This window comes from Staurois parvus, unplaced genomic scaffold (assembly GCF_062004578.1).
Source record: "Staurois parvus isolate SC_StPar_1 unplaced genomic scaffold, SC_StPar_1.0 ptg000656l, whole genome shotgun sequence".
Lineage (NCBI taxonomy): Eukaryota > Metazoa > Chordata > Amphibia > Anura > Ranidae > Staurois > Staurois parvus.
Window position 1 is genome coordinate 1224112 of NW_028318452.1, and position 22912 is coordinate 1247023.

Genomic DNA, 22912 nt, shown 5'->3' on the forward strand with positions numbered 1-22912 from the left:
TACTGCATTATGCATATCCTTGAAGTAGGGCCTTTTATAACCACTTGCCCTCCAGAGGATTTACACCCGTTCCTGACCAGACCATTTTTTTGGCGACACAGCGCTGCATTACTTTAACTGACAATTGCGCGGTCATGCAACACTGCACACAAATGAAATTGATGTCCCTTTTTTCCCACGAATTCAGCTTTCTTTCGGTGATCACCTGTGCGGTTTTTATTTTTTGCTCTATAAACAAAAAAAGACTGACAATTTTGAAAAAAAACCCAATATTTTTGACTTTTTACTGTAAAACATATCCAGCAAAAAAATTAAAAAATCAAACTTCGTCATAAATTCAGGCCAAAATGTATTCTGCGACATGTCTTTGCTAAAAAAAAACCCCAATACATATAGATTAATTGATTTACTTGAAAGTTATAGCGTCTACAAATGTCGGTATATATACTGGAATTTAAAAAAACAACAACATTTTTTAATACTAGTAGCGACTTATAGCAGAACTTCGGGATTCTGGGGGGCAATCTGACACTAACTGACACTGACATCCCCAGTGACACTAATACAGTGATCAGTGCTATAAAAAAACACTGACACTGTACTAATGATGCTGGGCATGAAGGGGTTAACATCTGGGGCAATCAAAGGGTTAACTGTGTGCTGTTTTACTGTGTTGTCTGTGTGCTGTTTTACTATGTGTGCTGTGTGTGCTTTACTGTGTAAGCATGCTGCTTTGTATTGCTCTGCTATGCAGAGCAAATCAAAGCAGCATGCTGGAGCTGACAGGGGAGAGATCTGTATTGTTTACATACAGACCTCTCCCCTGTCAGTGTTCTTTAGCGATCGCCGGGTGCCGGCAGGGAATATCCAGCCGGGACCCGGTGATTGACAGCTGTAGCTGCCAATGGCGGTGCAGGTAGGGTGGCACGCACGCTTGCCCCCTACCCGGAGATGCAAAATCACGTATATATACATAATTTTGTGCAGCCCTGCCGCCCTTTGGCAGTATTTGTGCTATAGGGTGGCGGGGAAGCAGATAATAACTATTCTTCAAAACAAATGCTGAGTATTAGCCCTTATGCACACTGGACGGTTTGATAACGCTGGTAATGTTAGCTGTGTTTTTCAGCTTTTTTTTAGAATTTTTTGGTTTGTGGCATTTTACCGCATTTTTCAGCGTTAGAGCATTTTTACAGCTAAAATACTCCTCTAGAACCCCACTAGTCCTGGGGTTTTTTTTCCAGCCAAAAAACATTGATTACAGTGTTCATGTGCATGGACACATAGGATAACATGCTGGGGGGTTTACTAGATGTAGAAAAAAAATTCAAAAGCCAAAAACAGCCGCTGTAAAAACGTCAAGTGTTCATGAGGACTATGTGTGTTAGTGTGACAGTGACAGTTGGCAGAGCTGGCATCACGGGGAGGCAATAGGCAAAAAAAAAAGAATGATGTGCCCCCTACATATCCTTCAATGGCATTTCCTGTTATCTCTTTCACAGTAAAGGTACTATATAATAAAGACACAATGGGGATGATTTATAAAACTAGAGAGTGCAGCTCTGCAAGTTAAAAGCTGATTGCCTACCATGCACAGCTGCACCAGATTTTGCGCTCTTCAGTTTTAGTAAATCAACCCCAGTGCCTCCCATGTGACCAGTGAATGGTGCTACCACTTTAATGAAAGTAGACTGGTAAAGTGTATACATGCAGCACCCTTTGTCATTACCTTTGTAATGGGAGCCTCTATGGTCATGGTGTGAATCCGTGCCATGGATGAATACCTGTGGTTCTGTAAACTGGCTGCTGTAAAGTAAACATTAAATTGTTATTATAAAGGCTAAGTCAGTAATGCATTCTAAGAAATATTTAAAATTAGATGTCACCTACTGCTTTAAAAAAAACTGTAGTAAAATAAATCCGTAGACTGCCACTGCTGATCTCTTCCAGAAAATGCTAATTGCCTGGCAAGTTCTGGCTTCATTACTTCATGAAATAACGACCCCCCCAAAAATCTGCAACAAGTGAAGTCAGAAGCCATGTTCTTTATCTAGTGGACTGACATGACAGCCAGGCAGATAGCATTTTCTGAAGTATGTGAGCAAGGTCCAGAAGCGTATTTCTCTGTGAATGGTTCTCTTTTAAGCCAATGGTTTATAATGGCAAAAATCAGAAATGCCCATATAGCAATGACAGTAAACACAGAGGCTTCTAGAGTTCTTCAAGAAATTTTTCCCACAATATTTTATTGAAAGACTTCAAGTAAAAGTACAAGGGCAACAGTGCAGGCACAGCTTTAAATCTTCTGTCTCGGTGTATTGCTGGGCTTGAAGGACACAGGGATGTGATGTTTGTTGAAAGACAGGTTTGGGAATATAAAATAAAAAACATTCATAGTTAGTCTGACTGAAAAAAGAAAAAAGTCCATCCAGTTCAACCATAAAAAAAAAAAGTTATAATCCTATACCCACAGTTAATCCAGAGGAAGGCAAAAAAAACAGCAAAGCATGATCAATTTGCTCCCACAGGGAAAACAACAATTCCTCCCTGATCCCCCGAGAGGCAATCGGACATTCCCTGGATCAACTTAACCTATAAATGTTAGTATCCAGTTATATTCTGTGTATATAAGAAACAATCCAGACCTTTTTTGAAGCAATCCACTGAGCTGGTCAGAACCAACTCTTGAGGGAGTATATTCCACATTTTCACAGCTCTCACTGTGAAGAAACCTTTCAGTGTTTGGAGATTTCTTTTCCTCCAGACATAAAGAGTGCCCCCTTGTCCTCTGTGTCATTCATACTCACCTAGGTGGATGAAGCATCAGTCCAATGTTGTATCTTTGCCCCTCCACTTCTAAGACTGAAAACAGATAAGTATGACCAAAGCTCCTTCGGTCATACTTCTCATCTGGGTTACAAGAGGCTAAAGCGCGCTGTCAGCTCACATCACAGAGCCGGTCCAGACTCTGCAGGGATCCTGACAGTAATGTCGGGATCCACATGATGCCTGACCAGCAGCTTGTTCTGCCCCTCGCTGTGCTGCTGACAACCTGAGCCAGCCGCTCCTGCCCCCTGCACAGCCTAGTGCTCCAGAGAGCACTGGAGGAAAAGAGCAGAGAGCTGGCGACTGAAAGTCACAGGATCTCTGTGCACTGAAGACCAAGAACTGGGTGATCAGAGCCCATGTGATCTTCTCAGTCTTAGAGTTGGCAGGGGTCAGCTGCAGCATCAGACTGATGCTGCACTCACATAGGTGAGCATATACAGTATGTTTGGTTTTCTTGTAATCCCGTATTTCAACCACTTCCCAAGCGGGCCATAGACAAAAGACGTACTCGGTTGGAAGTGGAATACCAAGGTTATGGCTGCAGAAATATGCCATAACCCTGATAATGTTTATTTCAGCCGGCGATTCTTTAACTGCTAAAAGTGATCCAAGTGGCTGATTAGCCGCTGGATCCCTCTTAGAAGCAGTATGAGGGGTCATCCCCCCACCCACCCACTGCCACTTTCTGGTGGTTCTTGGGCTTACCTGGATGATCGGTGAGCCCAGGAACCATTCCGACGGTTGCGGCTGCTGACCACAGAGATTAGTTTAGGAAAGATGGCCTTAGCTAATCTCTATGATCTAGGAGGACCGGAGCAACGTCACAACATCACTTCCGGTTGTGGCCCAAGGTAAACAATGTCTTTTTTTAAAGCACTAGATCAATTTTTTTTTGTGATCTAGTGCTTTCCATTGTAGAGGAGAGATGGGGGGTCTTATAGACCCCCGATCTCTCCATAAAGAGGACCTGTCATGCTGTATTGTTATCACAAGAGATGTTTACATTTTTTACAAAAGCAATAAAAGTGATAAACAGAATGTAAAGGGACAGTGTAAAAATAAAAAAAATGTAATAAAATAAATAATTTAAAAAATGTATATCTCTCCCATTCCACAGTGCTCGTGTGCAGTGGCAAATACATATGTAGGTCACGCCCACATATGTAAACGATGTTCGAACCACACATGTAAGCTATTGCTGTGAACGTTTTAGTGAGAGTAATAATTCTAGCACTAGACCTCCTCTGTAACTCTAAACTGGTTAAAGCGTCGCCTATGGAGATTTTTAAGTACCGTACTTTAGTGCCATTCCACAAGCGCACGCAATTTTACATGTTGAGTATCTATTTACTCGGCATAACATCATCTTTCAAAGTTTACTAAAAATTTGGTTATATATTGTTCTTTTGTTTTGTTTTTTTCCCAGTCCATTAAAATGTGTCTTTTCCAAAAAAAAGTGCGTTCGAAAAATTGCTGCACAAACACAAGACATACAAAATTGCAATTACCTCCATTTTATTCTCTAGGGCCTCTGCTAAAAAATATATAATGTTTGGGGGTTCTAAGTAATTTTTTAGCACATTTTTACATATATGACAGAAGTGTCAGAATTGGCCTGGGCTGCATTTGTACTCCAGCTCTTTTAACCATTTAAGGCCCCATGTACACAGGACACTTCTGAACGATGGAAACTGACTGCTGGAAAACGTAGGTTAAAAAAAGTCTGTTTAGCTGTGTTTGCATAACGCATTTATGTGTGTTTGCATTTAGAAGCGTTTTTACAGATAAGCACAGGAGAACCTCCCAAATGCCTAGAATGCACTGAAAAGTGGTAAATTATTAACTATTTCAGACTATTTCAGAGGAATACAGAGAGTAGAAGCAGAGACTGCAGTATGTGTTGAGATAATTAGGAGTTTCTCATTAACATTTCTTTTGTTTCCAAGGGTGGGAGAGGTGTCTGGTGGAGAGAGTCATTAAGGCCACCTGGCAGAAGGTGTTCATGAGGAATTTGAGGTGTGAATGGTCATTAACATGTCTTTTGTTTCCAAGGTGGGAGAGGTCTAAGGTGTGAATTTGTCATTACAATGTGTGACAAGCTTGGTAGGAACATCCTGTGTTCAGTGTTTTGTCCATTTGAGTACCTTGAAAACGCTTTGAATGCATTTTTCATTATGAAAAAAGGCTCTGGACAGCATTGGGAAGTGGAAGATTTTAAAAAATTCTCAAACGCTTATAAATGTGATTTGCTGCATTTAGAAGCATTTTGCGTTTGAAACACTGATAAAATCGACTGCTGAATGCAAGTTTTCTGCGTTAAAAAAAATGACTGTAAACTCAAATGCCTGTAAACGACTGTAAACGAAGATGTGTACATGGACACATAGGAAAACATTAGGGTGAGTTCAGAGGCTGCTGAAAAAAAACACTGAACAGCTCCTAAACATAAGTTTATCAGCTGCAGTGTACATGAGCCCTAAGGATTCGTTTTCATTCTTGATACAAATGCAAGGAATAGAAGGAATCATACTATTTGCTATGGGCAATGCTCAAGCTTTTACAACCTGACTCCACAACTTATCATTATCCTTCATCATTCTATATGGAAAGTAGTATATTTGTGAGGAAATGGAATTAGGTTATTTTCCTTACCGTCACTACTCCGTGATGTGATTGACCGTACATCTATTGACTCTTTCCTTCTGTTCTTATGTCTAAATGAGTGGGAATGAGACTCTGAAAGACAATGAAAAAATACAATTTCTTGCAAAGTGTTAAGAAAGCAGACTTCAATATTTAGTTCAGACAGCAATGCGTTTATATAAGACCTGTCCCAAACAAAGATGCGAGCATTACAATGAATAAATAGGTGAAAAAGAGAAAACAAAGAAAAAAACACACCTTTCCTTAAAGTAGAACTAAAGGCAAAATGTTTTATTCATTTTGGATAGAGTAAGGCTAGGTTCACATATGTGGGGGTGGTGATCCGCACAAAAAACCACCCACACAGAAGAATGTGGACCCACAGGCGGGTGACATTAATTCTAATAGCACGCTGCCCATACTGGAAATCGCAACCGCACTGGGAACCGAGGTTTTTTTGCTATATGTGTTCCATAGGGGAGATTTCCCTTCAATTCCTGTCCTATAACCAGAACAGGAAGTGACAGGAAATCCCTTCAAAGTGAGGGAATCCCTGGTTGTCAACATGGTCACTGGAAAAAGTATCTGCATTGGAAGGTTTTCCACCTATTATTGTTCTGGGGACAACTCAAAATTTTGGAATTTTCTTATACTTTCACTTTCGATGGTAACGTTAAACAGGACAAATAGAGTATTAACCACTTGCCCTACAGAGGATTTACCCTCCTTCCTGATCAGTTAATTTTTTGCGTTACGGCGCCTGTGCAGGAAGGGGGTGAAAGTTCCCGGTATTGAAGTGATTAAACATATGAAAGCAAACAACCTGTAAGTGAATTTTCTCCAGAGTATTTCTCATCTCTGCTTATCTTGTAGATCTGCAAAAAAACAACAACAGAAAAACAAAAGATAAGTTAGTTAGCTTGCTTTATCTGTCTCACTTTTACTTCTTACTTAGTAGTCAATGAGCACTTTGATCACTTAGATTGAGTTTTACTACACCCAGGACCCTGCATTCACTATATATGTTCTCCCACAGTACACAGAACATGGAATTGCAATTATTTTAGTAAATATACACGGCTAAATACCTTTTCTCGTCAGCTGTTAGAGCAGTCTTGTGACTTCTATCAGTGTCCAGCAGAGCAGAGCTTGTAGGAGGAGTTTTCATTCTCCCCTGATTATCCTATGTGGCTGTATAACCTCTGACCCTCTGTCTGGAAAGCGCTGATTAGCCCTGTGCTGATCACATGGATTCTCCCACAGACAAAAAAACTCTCTAGCACTACACATTACACTGAGCATGTGCAGAGTGACTTCTAGAGATCTGTTCTATCAGCAGATGGATTGCGGACAGTTAAAGAAGAGAAGGATCAGAGAAGACAGGCTCAAACATCCTTTTTACACAATGCAGAGGATTAACCCCTTAGGTTCCACAGGGAGTATACCAAGCATGCTTTACTGCATATACAGAATGATTTTACTGTTGTGGGTCTAGTAACACTCTATAGCTCACTTATTGGCAATGGACAGTGTCAGTAGAGCAGTGGACAGTGTCAGTAGTTTATAAATTTTTTTTTCAATTTTTTGGGGGGAGAGGATTGGAGCAGCGGATTGTGTCAGTAGGGCAGTAGACAGTGTCAGTGGCGCAATGAACAGTGTCAGTAGTTTATAAATTTTTAATTTTTTTTTTACAATTTTTTTCATTTATTGCTTTTTACAATCTATTTTTGACTTTTTTTTTCACAAAGTTTTTTTGTGTGTGGGGGAGGGGGTGTCGGTAATTTTTTATTTTCTTTTTTATTTCTTTTTTTTACAATTTAATTTTTTAATATTTATTACAATTCTTTTTTTTTATCGGCCCTATTGGGGGGCTTTGGTGAGATATCAGGGGTTCCCTTTGAGACAGAGAAAGGGACCGAGGACAGAGATTCCCCAAAGATTCTCTTTTTCTGCAGCCTCAGCTGCACTGAAGATGAATGAACATTCCTAAAACATTCATAAAACTGAAACATAGTAAACAAAGAGCAAGTGAATGACTGCTTGGACCACCCCACTGCCTAGCAACCAATCACCTGCTTTTTAACTTGAAAAGTCCCGCCCTTTGTCCAGACTTGCTGTCTTATTGTGTGAATAAGATAGGACAGTGTGGGGAGGGGAGAGGGAGGGGGAAGTGCTGCGATGTTATGAAAGGTATCTAAAAATGGATGAAGCGCTCAGCAATGAGGGTACTAAACATGTTAATACTGAATAAATATAATTGGAAAAATATATAACTTTTTATAAACGTGACTAGTGCTCAAATAAATAAAATCGTGTTGAAACCAAGCAAACTATCAGTCTGCCACCCAGTGGCTAAAACTGGTGACAAGTGTACACATTAAGGTGTCCTTTTATGACACAGAGAATAGCTGCGATTCAACAGATCTCAGCTATTCTCTGGTCATTCACAGTTTATGACACTCAGGAGATCATGTCAGCCCTTCTCTGGAGATCTGTGTTCTCCCTCCAGATTCTCCAGCCCAGAGCTGGAGAATCGGAGGGACCGAAAACTAAGCAGAGATAATTTACCTCTGTTTAGTAAACTGATCTTTTACTGTAATCTCGCGAGATTATAGTAAAATCAGCCGTTTTCCAGCGTTTGTAGACCGTTCTCCAGCGTTTGGAGACCGTTCTCCCTTAGTTCTGATAACTGCTTCATAAACTGCATTCACAGAAGAACTGTGTTCTCCGAGAATGCCGGAGAACTGAGCAGCGATCTATTACCGCTGGTTCATACACGGACACCTATGTGTATAGAAAGTGACACATGCTTTATAAACTATATAAATAATTATATATACAAACCATAAATAAATTAATATTCATGAATTCATACACAGTGAACAATCACTGAACAAAGTGACAAGTGTTAGGATAAACAATCAAATTATCAGTCCAAAATAAAGTGCAAAAATATGTGCTAACACACTCTTTAAAGTGTAAAGTGCTTTATCTTCCTCCACTTTCAAAATGTGCTCAAAAACGTGGTCACTCTAGTGCTTGTATCCTCCAGTGGCTAGAGTGCCTCCTCACCTCATTCACTCGACCCCTAAGGGCCACAAATCATATATTGATATGATGTTCCACACCAATTATATTCTTTACCATCTGGTAATACTGGTCCCAATGGCTCCACACCACCTCCTCTATCACACCGATATCCACTCAAAATGAATTAGCCATGGACAGGCTCAGCAATATATATCAGGGCCATGGAAGGATAAGCAGAGAAAAACTTCCATAGTGTAATATGTCAGTTTATTCAAATAAAAAAACAGATAAGCAACTCACATGATCCAAGTACAAAACCCACGTTTTCCCATATGTTATGAGTGTACTAAAGGAATCAAGATGGCGAAAAACCGGAAGTCTGTCACCGGCACTGCGTCACCGAGCTCCACCCGGAAATGACGTCACTGCGCTCTACGCGTTACAACACGGACACGTGGCTTCTTCAGGCTATCCTGGCTGGCCCTTAGGGGTCGAGTGAATGAGGTGAGGAGGCACTCTAGCCACTGGAGGATACAAGCACTAGAGTGACCACTTTTTTGAGCACATTTTTAAAGTGGAGGAAGATAAAGCACTTTGCACTTTGAAGAGTGTTAGCACATATTTTTGCACTTTATTTTGGACTGATAATTTGATTGTTTATCCTAACACTTGTCACTTTGTTCAGTGATTGTTCACTGTGTATGAATTCACGAATATTAATTTATTTATGGTATGTATATATAATTATTTATATAGTTTATAAAGCACTTGTCACTTTCTATACACATAGTGTGTACACTTGTCACCAGTTTTAGCCACTGGGTGGCAGACTGATAGTTTGCTTGGTTTGAACACGATTTTATTCATTTGAGCACTAGTCACGTTTATAAAAAGTTAAATATTTTTGCAATTATATTTATTCAGTATTAACATGTTTAGTACCCTCATTACTAAACGCTTCATCCATTTTTAGCTATCATTTTGTCCCGTGGTATAGGGTTTAGATCAGTGGTTCTCAACCTTTCTAATGCCGCGACCCCTTAATACAGTTCCTCATGTTGTGGTGACCCCCAACCATAAAATTATTTTCGTTGCTACTTCATAACTGTAATTTTGCAGTGGGAGGACTAGTGCCACATCATTGGTGTCAGTGGAAGGAGTAGTGCCCCATCACTGATGTCAGTGGGATGAATAGTGTCCCATCGTTGGTATCAGTGGGAGGAATAGTGCCCCATCGTTGGTGTCAGTGGGAGGAATAGTGCCCCATCATTGGTGTCAGTGGGAGGAATAGTGCCCCATCGTTGGTGTCAGTGGGAGGAATAGTGCCCCATCGTTGGTGTCAGTGGGAGGAATAGTGCCCCATCGTTGGTGTCAGTGGGGGGAATAGTGCCCCATCGTTGGTGTCAGTGGGGGGAATAGTGCCCCATCGTTGGTGTCAGTGGGGGGAATAGTGCCCCATCGTTGGTGTCAGTGGGGGGAATAGTGCCCCATCGTTGGTGTCAGTGAGAGGAATAGTGCCCCATCGTTGGTGTCAGTGAGAGGAATAGTGTCCCATCATTGGTGTCAGTGGGAGGAATAGTGTCCCATCATTGGTGTCAGTGGGAGGAATAGTGTCCCATCATTGGTGTCAGTGGGAGGAATAGTGTCCCATCATTGGTGTCAGTGGGAGGAATAGTGCCCCATCATTGGTGTCAGTGGGAGGAATAGTGCCCCATCATTGGTGTCAGTGGGAGGAATAGTGCCCCATCATTGGTGTCAGTGGGAGGAATAGTGCCCCATCATTGATGTCAGTGTGGTGGAGGGGGGAATAGTGCCCCATCATTGGGGTCAGGGGGGGAATAGTACCCCATCATTGGTGTCAGTGGGGGGGGGAATAGTGTCCCATCGTTGGTGTCGGTGGAGGGAGGAATAGAGCCCCATTCTTGGTGTCAGTGGGAGGAATAGTGCCCCATCGTTGGTGTCAGTGGGGGGAGGAATAGTGCCCCATCGTTGGTGTCAGTGGGGGGAGAAATAGTGCCCCATCGTTGGTGTCAGTGGGGGGAGGAATAGTGCCCCATCGTTGGTATTAGTGACAGCAATGATGGGGCACTATTCCTCCCACTGACACCAATGATACTTACCTTGCTGACCCCTGCTCCAGCCTCGGCTCGCTCTCTCCCTCTCCCATCTACAGGCAGTATACCTGGCTGCAGCAGCAAAATTTGCACTTACCTGTCAGCTGTCTTCCTTCTCTGGCCGCTCTCTTCACTTGCTCCAGCAGCTCCCTCGATCTTCTTTGATCTACGCGCGCTGCCGCTCGGCTCCTCCTCTCCAAGCTCCACCTCCTCGCCGGTGATTGGCCGCCTGTGTGCCTCTCCTGAGCTACAGTTCCGGTGGCCAATCAGCGGCGAGGAGGCAGAGCTGTTGAGCGATCCTGGAGGTGTGGCCAGGTGACAGGGGCAGCATATCATCCCGCCCACACATCGCCTGAGACGGAGGAGCGGTGTCTCGGTTCCTAAGACCATCGGAAATATGTGTTTTCCGATAGTCTTAGGCGACCCCTGGGAAATGGTCGTGCGACCCCCAGGTTGAAAACCGCTGGTTTAGATGATAGCAGCTGGCTCTGTGTAGTTACTCTTTGGAGCGCAGATTTTTAGATGTTATGAAAGGGACAGGAGTTTGTAATGGAGGGAGGACTGTGATGGGGGGGGATCTGTGATTGAGAGTTCTGTGATGAGGGATCTGTGGTGAGGGTCTGTGATGGGGGGTCTGTGATTGGGGGGGTCTGTTATTAGGGAGTCTGTGATGAGAGGTCTGTGATGGGGGTCTATGATGGGGGTTTCTGTGATTGGGGGGGGGTCTGTGATGAGTTAACTGTGATTGGGGGGGTTTGTAATGGGGAGTCTGTGTAGAGGGGTCTGTGATGAGGGATCTGTGATTGAGGGGACTGTGATGGGGGGCCTGTGATGGGTGGGAGTCAAAGCACCAACATGACACTCGGACCTCTGCTGGAAGAAAATTTTGAATACTGACTGGACAGCTGATATAGCATGAATGAATCTGACAATAAAAAATGAATCAAAATACCATTCTCTTCAGAAAATGTAAAAGAAATTCACCTGTTCCTTCGTTGCATTTGACCGAACATATAGCCGTCTATGGCTTGATAATAAATCAGTGTTAGATATTTAAATGAAGTGAAGAAATGGTAACAAATGTGGTTTCATTTTGCATAGACATATTAAAGCAGTCAATAGAAATAATGTATACGAGCGCACCTACAAAATGAAATAAGCAGCTGTACACCAGGTAACCATAAACCCAATAAAACAATAATATAAATCAATAGATGCAGCGCTGGGCAAAAGGTACTCTAGGTATATCAATAAGTAGATAAAAAGATAAAATAATAGTTCATATGGTGATATCAAGGTGACTTCTGGTGCTCTCATCTATTTCTATTCTCCAGGTGACAGGATACTGTGCGATATAGTGCAGAAGGAATGCACACTCACCAGAACGCACAGTTTAATGGGCGTTTGTATATATATATATACACTGATCCCTTGAGGTCATCAGCTGATCAAGATGGAACTTGAAATCCAATGGTCTCCCTCCAAGTGATGAGGACCCTCCTTTCACCAGCGGTGGCCAGATGGCTGTAAATTAATACTCCCCGAGGGAGTCAAAGTAGAGACATCTCCATAGTGTAGTAGTTAGGTATTTATTGGTATAAACGAAGATAAACATCGATGTATGAATCAAAGTGAAAACAAGAGAAATCCTGGACTGACCGTCCAATGTTAAAGATGGCCGCCGGAGCTCCACGATGCTCCGGCGGCGTGACGTCACGGCGTTCCTGGCTCCTCCTACGCGTTTCGTGCACACGCACGTCGTCTGGGGGGATTTGCCAATAACGCCGAGCCGTGTGACGCCAATATATATGCTAGGCGCATGCGCATTAAGAAGGCGCCATTTTTTAGAAGTCTGACTCTTAGGCGACCGAACGTTCGTGCGGGCGCCATTTTCCATTGGTCTGTTTTGTATACTTTATTGTGATCTGCTTTGCTGACCAGCATACGTTATCTCATAGATATACTGGGAGCCTCTAGCATTCTTAATCCAGATTTATCTCTTAAGAACTACTCAATTTGTAGTTTCATGATGCTAATAAGAGGAAAAAGAGGGGATCTTAAAGTAATATAACATGGTCATATTAAATTAGCCAAATTGAAAAAGCCAATTCATTCCAAATAGAATATAGCACTAGCATATAGACTAGGTATACTTATAAGGATGCATATAGAGATATATTACAGCATATAAATTACATTCAATATTATATATCTCAAGGGTTCTCAATACTTGAAATATGCTTAATATTATCCATGATTAGTGTCATAAAAGTTAAAATTATATTAATTACTCCTTAATAAACTTTTTTAAAACATTAAATGACAATAAACTCAACATAGAATTAAGTTACTCATATAGTACTACGGAAATACATTTTTTAGATTTGACATTACTAAATGATAATGGTATGATTGTCACTAAGTCCTTTTTTAAAAAAACCGATAGAAATAGTTTTATTCCGCTTGAGAGCTGCCACCATCCTACATGGTTGGCAAATATTCCGAAAGGCCAATTTTTAAGAATTCGCAGGAATTGCACTGAACTTGAGACATATTATACACAAGCAGAAACTCTAAAAAGAAAATTTCTGGAGAAAGGTTATTCCCAACTAAGTATTGATGATACAATTCAACAAGTAGCGAATACAAACAGAAGCACATTATTAGAGAACAAAAAAATGGAAAAGAAACCACTGATTTGTCCTTTCATAACTACATATTCGACACAACATAAAGCAATTAAACGTATAATCAATAAAAATTGGAATGTCCTGTTGACGGATCCTATCCTTTCCAAGATTTTACCAGATAAACCGGAAGTCATATACAAAAAGGCTATGGCTCTGAGACACCGATTAGCTCCAAATGTCATCAACCCCCCAGAGAGAATTTCTCTTGCACCAAATATAAAAGGATTTTTTCCCTGTAATAAGTGCATTATTTGCAAAGTTAAGAATGTAAGGAAGCATAAACAATACTCTTTTACTTCATGCACTACGGGTAGAATATATAATATAGATAAATGTATAACATGTTATAGTAAAAACGTGGTATATCTTCTCGAATGCTCATGCAAACTCCAGTATGTGGGACGTACCACTAGACGTTTACGTGATAGACTGAGGGAACATGTCAATAACATCAAAAAGGGTTATAAGGATCACTCTTTGTCCTATCACTTTAAACGGAAACACAACAATGACCCATCCTCCTTACAATTTGTTGGAGTAGATGTGGTACAGCCCCATTGGAGGGGGATTAACAAATTGCGAGCAGTCTCACAACTTGAAACACGCTGGATACATGAGCTCCAGACCTTGCATCCAAAAGGCCATAACATAGATATAGATTTGAATTGTTTCATCAACAATAGTTAATTTTAGGCTACATGTTCCAATTGCAAATCTTGAGAGATCCAAACAGAGAATTAGATGGTGCTCTATATATATATTTTTTAAGTTCTCTTACAGATTTATTTATTTAATTTCATGTACATTTCTGCGTTTATTTTAATATATCGTATTTGAGTTTTTATTGCTATCTATTGACATTGGTTAGGGTTGTAAAACTATGGCAGTACTCTATAAGTACTCTATATGAGCTGTTTATAAATATAATTTTAACTTTTATGACACTAATCATGGATAATATTAAGCATATTTCAAGTATTGAGAACCCTTGAGATATATAATATTGAATGTAATTTATATGCTGTAATATATCTCTATATGCATCCTTATAAGTATACCTAGTCTATATGCTAGTGCTATATTCTATTTGGAATGAATTGGCTTTTTCAATTTGGCTAATTTAATATGACCATGTTATATTACTTTAAGATCCCCTCTTTTTCCTCTTATTAGCATCATGAAACTACAAATTGAGTAGTTCTTAAGAGATAAATCTGGATTAAGAATGCTAGAGGCTCCCAGTATATCTATGAGATAACGTATGCTGGTCAGCAAAGCAGATCACAATAAAGTATACAAAACAGACCAATGGAAAATGGCGCCCGCACGAACGTTCGGTCGCCTAAGAGTCAGACTTCTAAAAAATGGCGCCTTCTTAATGCGCATGCGCCTAGCATATATATTGGCGTCACACGGCTCGGCGTTATTGGCAAATCCCCCCAGACGACGTGCGTGTGCACGAAACGCGTAGGAGGAGCCAGGAACGCCGTGACGTCACGCCGCCGGAGCATCGTGGAGCTCCGGCGGCCATCTTTAACATTGGACGGTCAGTCCAGGATTTCTCTTGTTTTCACTTTGATTCATACATCGATGTTTATCTTCGTTTATACCAATAAATACCTAACTACTACACTATGGAGATGTCTCTACTTTGACTCCCTCGGGGAGTATTAATTTACAGCCATCTGGCCACCGCTGGTGAAAGGAGGGTCCTCATCACTTGGAGGGAGACCATTGGATTTCAAGTTCCATCTTGATCAGCTGATGACCTCAAGGGATCAGTGTATATATATATATACAAACGCTCATTAAACTGTGCGTTCTGGTGAGTGTGCATTCCTTCTGCACTATATCGCACAGTATCCTGTCACCTGGAGAATAGAAATAGATGAGAGCACCAGAAGTCACCTTGATATCACCATATGAACTATTATTTTATCTTTTTATCTACTTATTGATATACCTAGAGTACCTTTTGCCCAGCGCTGCATCTATTGATTTATATTATTGTTTTATTGGGTTTATGGTTACCTGGTGTACAGCTGCTTATTTCATTTTGTAGGTGCGCTCGTATACATTATTTCTATTATCTGTCTATTTACCATTGAGTTGTCTGAGCAGCACTTTATACATTCATTCTCTTGCAATTTAATCGCATTGTAATTGTCCACCATGGGGGATATTTTCGAAATGAGAACATCTAGATCTATCATTTCTGAAGATATCTACACAATTGATGACACAAGTGATGACCTTAAAGGTCTCTTCTTACACCTACAGAACTTGGCTTCTGCTGAAATCAGAACCTTATGGGATGTGTCTTTTCTAGACAAATATTTAAAAGAGGGTATGGTTCCCCGATCATTGAGATGGGACGTACCCCCTGAGTATATGGATGACACAGGTCTTTTAGAATGGTTCCAATTTTTTAACAAAGCTGGGATAGATTTAATAAAATTTTTAATCACAAGGAAAAAGAAAAAACTGACTCATCTAGACTCTGAAATTAATGTCTTAAGAGAGAAACTCATTCCGTATAAAGATACGGATGAATATAGAAAAGAATCGGATAAAGTTAAGAAATATCTTGAGAATGTAGAAAAAGAACAAAAAATAAAGAAAAAAAAGAAATACTCTAGAGATTTCAGAGACTACCAAGAGAATGCAGTGTTCAAATGGCAATCTGATGAGGATAGTCCACAAACAGCACCCAATCCCATTGATAATAAGAGGAAACCTAAAAAGTTACAACCTGAGAAAAGGCATGACTCCACACAACTACAATATCAGTCTCCTAAGTACAACAAAAAACCTAAGCAGTACAACGTGCCAACATTCAACAGATTTGAACCGCTTATGGATCAGAATATAGGCACACGTAATATGCAATGGCATCCTGCTTATGAACATCAAAACTATAATCAACAAAACCAAGGGGTTAATTGGCAATACTATCCCAATAAAAGTCCTTATCCCCACCAACAAGGAGAAGTTTCATCTCCTAGGCATCACTATCCCAATTATTACCCGCAACAACAAGGAGCAGTAGCATCTCCTAGGTATTATAATCAAAAGCCCCATACAAAAAAACAATCGAATCCACAAAACAACAGGCAATATTATGACAATAGGAATTACCAACACACCCCACCGAGGTCATCATACAATCATGATACAAATAGAACACCTCAGGTGCATTTTTTAGGGGAGGGAAGAGTTCGGAAAAGAAGCGGTTCCGTAGAGGAAAAAGGGGTGGTAAAGGGTCAACAGAAACGGGCAAAAGAAGGAAAACATAGCTGGTCAAGGGATCTTTAATTTGAGCAATGTACCACTAACACAACCTGAGTTACAACTTTTGGACAAGGGGCTTAAATTCGCCCCAAAACAAAAGTTAAATAAGTTTCAAACTTATATTGACATTCATAGATTCTCACGACAACTGTCTTTAAAACGATATTTTTATTCCAAACCCAGTATATATGACCAGAATAATACTTCTAATTACTCAACACTTAAGAATGCCTCAATTTATAACCCCCCACCCCAATCCAGATCCCATGTCAATATTTTTAGGGAACTGGTACTAAAGGATCTGGAGGAACTTAAACTGAAAAGAATTCCTAATACAGACACTACGAAAGGGATTGACCTCCTTTTAAAAAGAAAAGACCTGGTCATCAGACCAGCGGACAAGGGAGGAGGGGTGGTTATACTCAATAAATCTGATTATCTTGAAGAAGCCTATAAGATCCTCAATGATACCACCACCTATACACGTCTACCTAATGATCCCCTACCAACCCTTAAAAAAGGTTTAAAACATATTATAAAAAGAGGATTTGATAGTGGCATAATAAATAAGAAAGAAAAAGACTTTTTATGTCCATCAGCCCCGAAACTTCCTGTGTTTTATATACTTCCAAAGGTACATAAAAATCCTGTCAAACCACCAGGACGACCTATTATCAGTGGAATAGGATCTCTATTTTCAAAAGTAGGAGAATATATAGATTACTTCCTGCAGCCTTTGGTTACATCAACCCCCTCCTTCCTTAAAGATACAAAACATATTCTCAATGATATAAAAGATATTAGAATTTCACCTCAAACTTTTTTGGTTACAGCGGATGTCACGTCCTTATATAGTAACATCGCACATGTAGATGGGATGGAAGCAACTAAATATTTCCTGGACACCCACAGCACTTTATCTCCTCCACATATCGAATATATTGTATCATTGTTACAGTTCGCTATGCAAAACAACTATTTTTGGTTTGATCGTAATTACTTTTTGCAGACCAAAGGCGTAGCGATGGGGGCAAAATTTGCCCCCAGTTTAGCAAATCTTTTTATGGCCTATTGGGAGGAGTTTTTAATTTATGCCAGAGAGTGGCCGGAATTAATATTTTACAAAAGGTTCATAGACGACGTGTTTTTATTATGGAACGGAGAGGAGGACTCCTTAATAAACTTTTTTAAAACATTAAATGACAATAAACTCAACATAGAATTAAGTTACTCATATAGTACTACGGAAATACATTTTTTAGATTTGACATTACTAAATGATAATGGTATGATTGTCACTAAGTCCTTTTTTAAAAAAACCGATAGAAATAGTTTTATTCCGCTTGAGAGCTGCCACCATCCTACATGGTTGGCAAATATTCCGAAAGGCCAATTTTTAAGAATTCGCAGGAATTGCACTGAACTTGAGACATATTATACACAAGCAGAAACTCTAAAAAGAAAATTTCTGGAGAAAGGTTATTCCCAACTAAGTATTGATGATACAATTCAACAAGTAGCGAATACAAACAGAAGCACATTATTAGAGAACAAAAAAATGGAAAAGAAACCACTGATTTGTCCTTTCATAACTACATATTCGACACAACATAAAGCAATTAAACGTATAATCAATAAAAATTGGAATGTCCTGTTGACGGATCCTATCCTTTCCAAGATTTTACCAGATAAACCGGAAGTCATATACAAAAAGGCTATGGCTCTGAGACACCGATTAGCTCCAAATGTCATCAACCCCCCAGAGAGAATTTCTCTTGCACCAAATATAAAAGGATTTTTTCCCTGTAATAAGTGCATTATTTGCAAAGTTAAGAATGTAAGGAAGCATAAACAATACTCTTTTACTTCATGCACTACGGGTAGAATATATAATATAGATAAATGTATAACATGTTATAGTAAAAACGTGGTATATCTTCTCGAATGCTCATGCAAACTCCAGTATGTGGGACGTACCACTAGACGTTTACGTGATAGACTGAGGGAACATGTCAATAACATCAAAAAGGGTTATAAGGATCACTCTTTGTCCTATCACTTTAAACGGAAACACAACAATGACCCATCCTCCTTACAATTTGTTGGAGTAGATGTGGTACAGCCCCATTGGAGGGGGATTAACAAATTGCGAGCAGTCTCACAACTTGAAACACGCTGGATACATGAGCTCCAGACCTTGCATCCAAAAGGCCATAACATAGATATAGATTTGAATTGTTTCATCAACAATAGTTAATTTTAGGCTACATGTTCCAATTGCAAATCTTGAGAGATCCAAACAGAGAATTAGATGGTGCTCTATATATATATTTTTTAAGTTCTCTTACAGATTTATTTATTTAATTTCATGTACATTTCTGCGTTTATTTTAATATATCGTATTTGAGTTTTTATTGCTATCTATTGACATTGGTTAGGGTTGTAAAACTATGGCAGTACTCTATAAGTACTCTATATGAGCTGTTTATAAATATAATTTTAACTTTTATGACACTAATCATGGATAATATTAAGCATATTTCAAGTATTGAGAACCCTTGAGATATATAATATTGAATGTAATTTATATGCTGTAATATATCTCTATATGCATCCTTATAAGTATACCTAGTCTATATGCTAGTGCTATATTCTATTTGGAATGAATTGGCTTTTTCAATTTGGCTAATTTAATATGACCATGTTATATTACTTTAAGATCCCCTCTTTTTCCTCTTATTAGCATCATGAAACTACAAATTGAGTAGTTCTTAAGAGATAAATCTGGATTAAGAATGCTAGAGGCTCCCAGTATATCTATGAGATAACGTATGCTGGTCAGCAAAGCAGATCACAATAAAGTATACAAAACAGACCAATGGAAAATGGCGCCCGCACGAACGTTCGGTCGCCTAAGAGTCAGACTTCTAAAAAATGGCGCCTTCTTAATGCGCATGCGCCTAGCATATATATTGGCGTCACACGGCTCGGCGTTATTGGCAAATCCCCCCAGACGACGTGCGTGTGCACGAAACGCGTAGGAGGAGCCAGGAACGCCGTGACGTCACGCCGCCGGAGCATCGTGGAGCTCCGGCGGCCATCTTTAACATTGGACGGTCAGTCCAGGATTTCTCTTGTTTTCACTTTGATTCATACATCGATGTTTATCTTCGTTTATACCAATAAATACCTAACTACTACACTATGGAGATGTCTCTACTTTGACTCCCTCGGGGAGTATTAATTTACAGCCATCTGGCCACCGCTGGTGAAAGGAGGGTCCTCATCACTTGGAGGGAGACCATTGGATTTCAAGTTCCATCTTGATCAGCTGATGACCTCAAGGGATCAGTGTATATATATATATACAAACGCTCATTAAACTGTGCGTTCTGGTGAGTGTGCATTCCTTCTGCACTATATCGCACAGTATCCTGTCACCTGGAGAATAGAAATAGATGAGAGCACCAGAAGTCACCTTGATATCACCATATGAACTATTATTTTATCTTTTTATCTACTTATTGATATACCTAGAGTACCTTTTGCCCAGCGCTGCATCTATTGATTTATAATATTAAAGCAGTCGTACCTGTTTATTGTTGTCACTGCCACTGCAAAGCTTCTTGATGGACACAAAATGTCTAATTTTCCTAGTAATATAAACATGCAACAATTAATCATTTACATCTTGCTCGTTATCAATGATTCCATATACATTACAATGGTACTGTAGGCTGGACTTTATATATTAATTTTATGCATTTTTTTTGTTGGCAAAAAAGAGAAAATGTCACGTCAGTGTATTACTATAAAAGTGTTAACCAAAATTAGAAGAAAACCAGAACTTTATAGCAAAAGCCATTTGGTATGAAGGAAGAGTATGGCACTGTTTAAAACAGAAATATACTACATTTAGGCTTCATGCACACCGGGTGTTTGCCAATTCTTCTGGAATCCTTTTCTCCTGGCAGGAGAAAAGTAGTGTAAAACACGTGACTAACACGTTTAGGCATGTCAAGCATTTGGACGTTCATTCATTCCATTGGGCAGAATAATTTTTTTCTGGACATTTAAATGAACACTTAAGCGCTAAATGCATCCAGTGTTTAGGAGTGTTTAGATGCGTTTAGGCACGTCAGGCTTTTTTTTCTACTAAAATTATCCCCCTTTTTTTTTTTCCTCTAAAACGTCAACTGCTCCTAAAAGTGCCGTTTTTGAGGCCCAGGATGCATGAGGTCTTAATGAGAAAACAATAAACAGTTTGGAAACTGTGCACATACATAATATAGACTTTCATGTAGAACACTGACCTATACAATCAGCAAGAATCTATACATATTTTACAAAGGGCCCTCACTGAAAAACTGCTATGTACTTTGGAAAGAAAAAACTAGTATGTTTAATTTGCAAGAATATCTTTCAGATTTTTGGAAACATTTTGTAATCTTACATTTTCATGTACACTGCTACCTGCAAGTGGTACAGTCAGGTCCATAAATATTGGGACATCGACACAATTCTAACATTTTTGGCTCTATACACCACCACAATGGATTTGAAATGAAACGAATAAGATGTGCTTTAACTGCAGACTGTCAGCTTTAATTTGAGGGTATTTACATCCAAATCAGGTAAACGGTGTAGGAATTACAACAGTTTGCATATGTGCCTCCCACTTGTTAAGGGACCAAAAGTAATGGGACAATTGGCTTCTCAGCTGTTCCATGGCCAGGTGTGTGTTATTCCCTCATTATCCCAATTACAATGAGCAGATAAAAGGTCCAGAGTTCATTTCAAGTGTGCTATTTGCATTTGGAATCTGTTGCTGTCAACTCTCAAGATGAGATCCAAAGAGCTGTCACTATCAGTGAAACAAGCCATCATTAGGCTGAAAAATACAAAACAAACCCATCAGAGAGATAGCAAAAACATTAGGCGTGGCCAAAACAACTGTTTGGAACATTCTTAAAAAGAAGGAACGCACCGGTGAGCTCAGCAACACCAAAAGACCCGGAAGACCACGGAAAACAACTGTGGTGGATGACCGAAGAATTCTTTCCCTGGTGAAGAAAACACCCTTCACAACAGTTGGCCAGATCAAAAACACTCTCCAGGAGGTAGGTGTATGTGTGTCAAAGTCAACAATCAAGAGAAGACTTCACCAGAGTGAATACAGAGGGTTCACCACAAGATGTAAACCATTGGTGAGCCTCAAAAACAGGAAGGCCAGATTAGAGTTTGCCGAACGACATCTAAAAAAGCCTTCACAGTTCTGGAACAACATCCTATGGACAGATGAGACCAAGATCAACTTGTACCAGAGTGATGGGAAGAGAAGAGTATGGAGAAGGAAAGGAACTGCTCATGATCCTAAGCATTCCACCTCATCAGTGAAGCATGGTGGTGGTAGTGTCATGGCGTGGGCATGTATGGCTGCCAATGGAACTGGTTCTCTTGTATTTATTGATGATGTGACTACTGACAAAAGCACCAGGATGAATTCTGAAGTGTTTCGGGCAATATTATCTGCTCATATTCAGCCAAATGCTTCACAACTCATTGGACGCCGCTTCACAGTGCAGATGGACAATGACCCAAAGCATACTGCAAAAGCAACCAAAGAGTTTTTTAAAGGAAAGAAGTGGAATATTATGCAATGGCCAAGTCAATCACCTGACCTGAATCCGATTGAGCATGCATTTCACTTGCTGAAGACAAAACTGAAGGGAAAATGCCCCAAGAACAAGCAGGAACTGAAGACAGTTGCAGTAGAGGCCTGGCAGAGCATCACCAGGGATGAAACCCAGCGTCTGGTGATGTCTATGCGTTCCAGACTTCAGGCTGTAATTGACTGCAAAGGATTTGCAACCAAGTATTAAAAAGTGAAAGTTTGATTTATGATTATTATTCTGTCCCATTACTTTTGGTCCCTTAACAAGTGGGAGACACATATGCAAACTTTTGTAATTCCTACACCGTTCACCTGATCTGGATGTAAATACCCTCACATTAAAGCTGACAGTCTGCAGTTAAAGCACATCTTGTTCGTTTCATTTCAAATCCATTGTGGTGGTGTAAAGAGACAAAAATGTTAGAATTGTGTCGATGTCCCAATATTTATGGACCTGACTGTATATACACTCACCGGCCACTTTATTAAGTACACCTTGCTAGTACCGGGTTGGACCCTTTTTGCCGTCGGAACTGCCTTAATTCTTCATGGCATAGATTCAACAAGGCATTGGAAACATTTTGGTCCATATTGACATGAGTTACTGTTGCCTTTCTGACATCTCAAACCAGTCTGCCCAT

The 22912-nt window shown here is 40.0% G+C and overlaps 1 protein-coding gene across 1 annotated transcript in view; it reads right to left on the minus strand.

The window, feature by feature from the left end:
* Nucleotides 1–22912, minus strand: part of PDE8B (phosphodiesterase 8B) — a 244475-nt gene that overhangs the window by 31401 nt on the left and 190162 nt on the right. The window contains exons 10-13 of the mRNA XM_089694213.1: nucleotides 20190–20250; nucleotides 6296–6347; nucleotides 5482–5565; nucleotides 1730–1806 (exon numbers count right to left, since the gene is read on the minus strand). Of these exons, the coding sequence (XP_089550339.1) occupies nucleotides 1730–1806; nucleotides 5482–5565; nucleotides 6296–6347; nucleotides 20190–20250 (274 nt within the window). The remainder of the gene's footprint in view (nucleotides 1–1729; nucleotides 1807–5481; nucleotides 5566–6295; nucleotides 6348–20189; nucleotides 20251–22912) is intronic.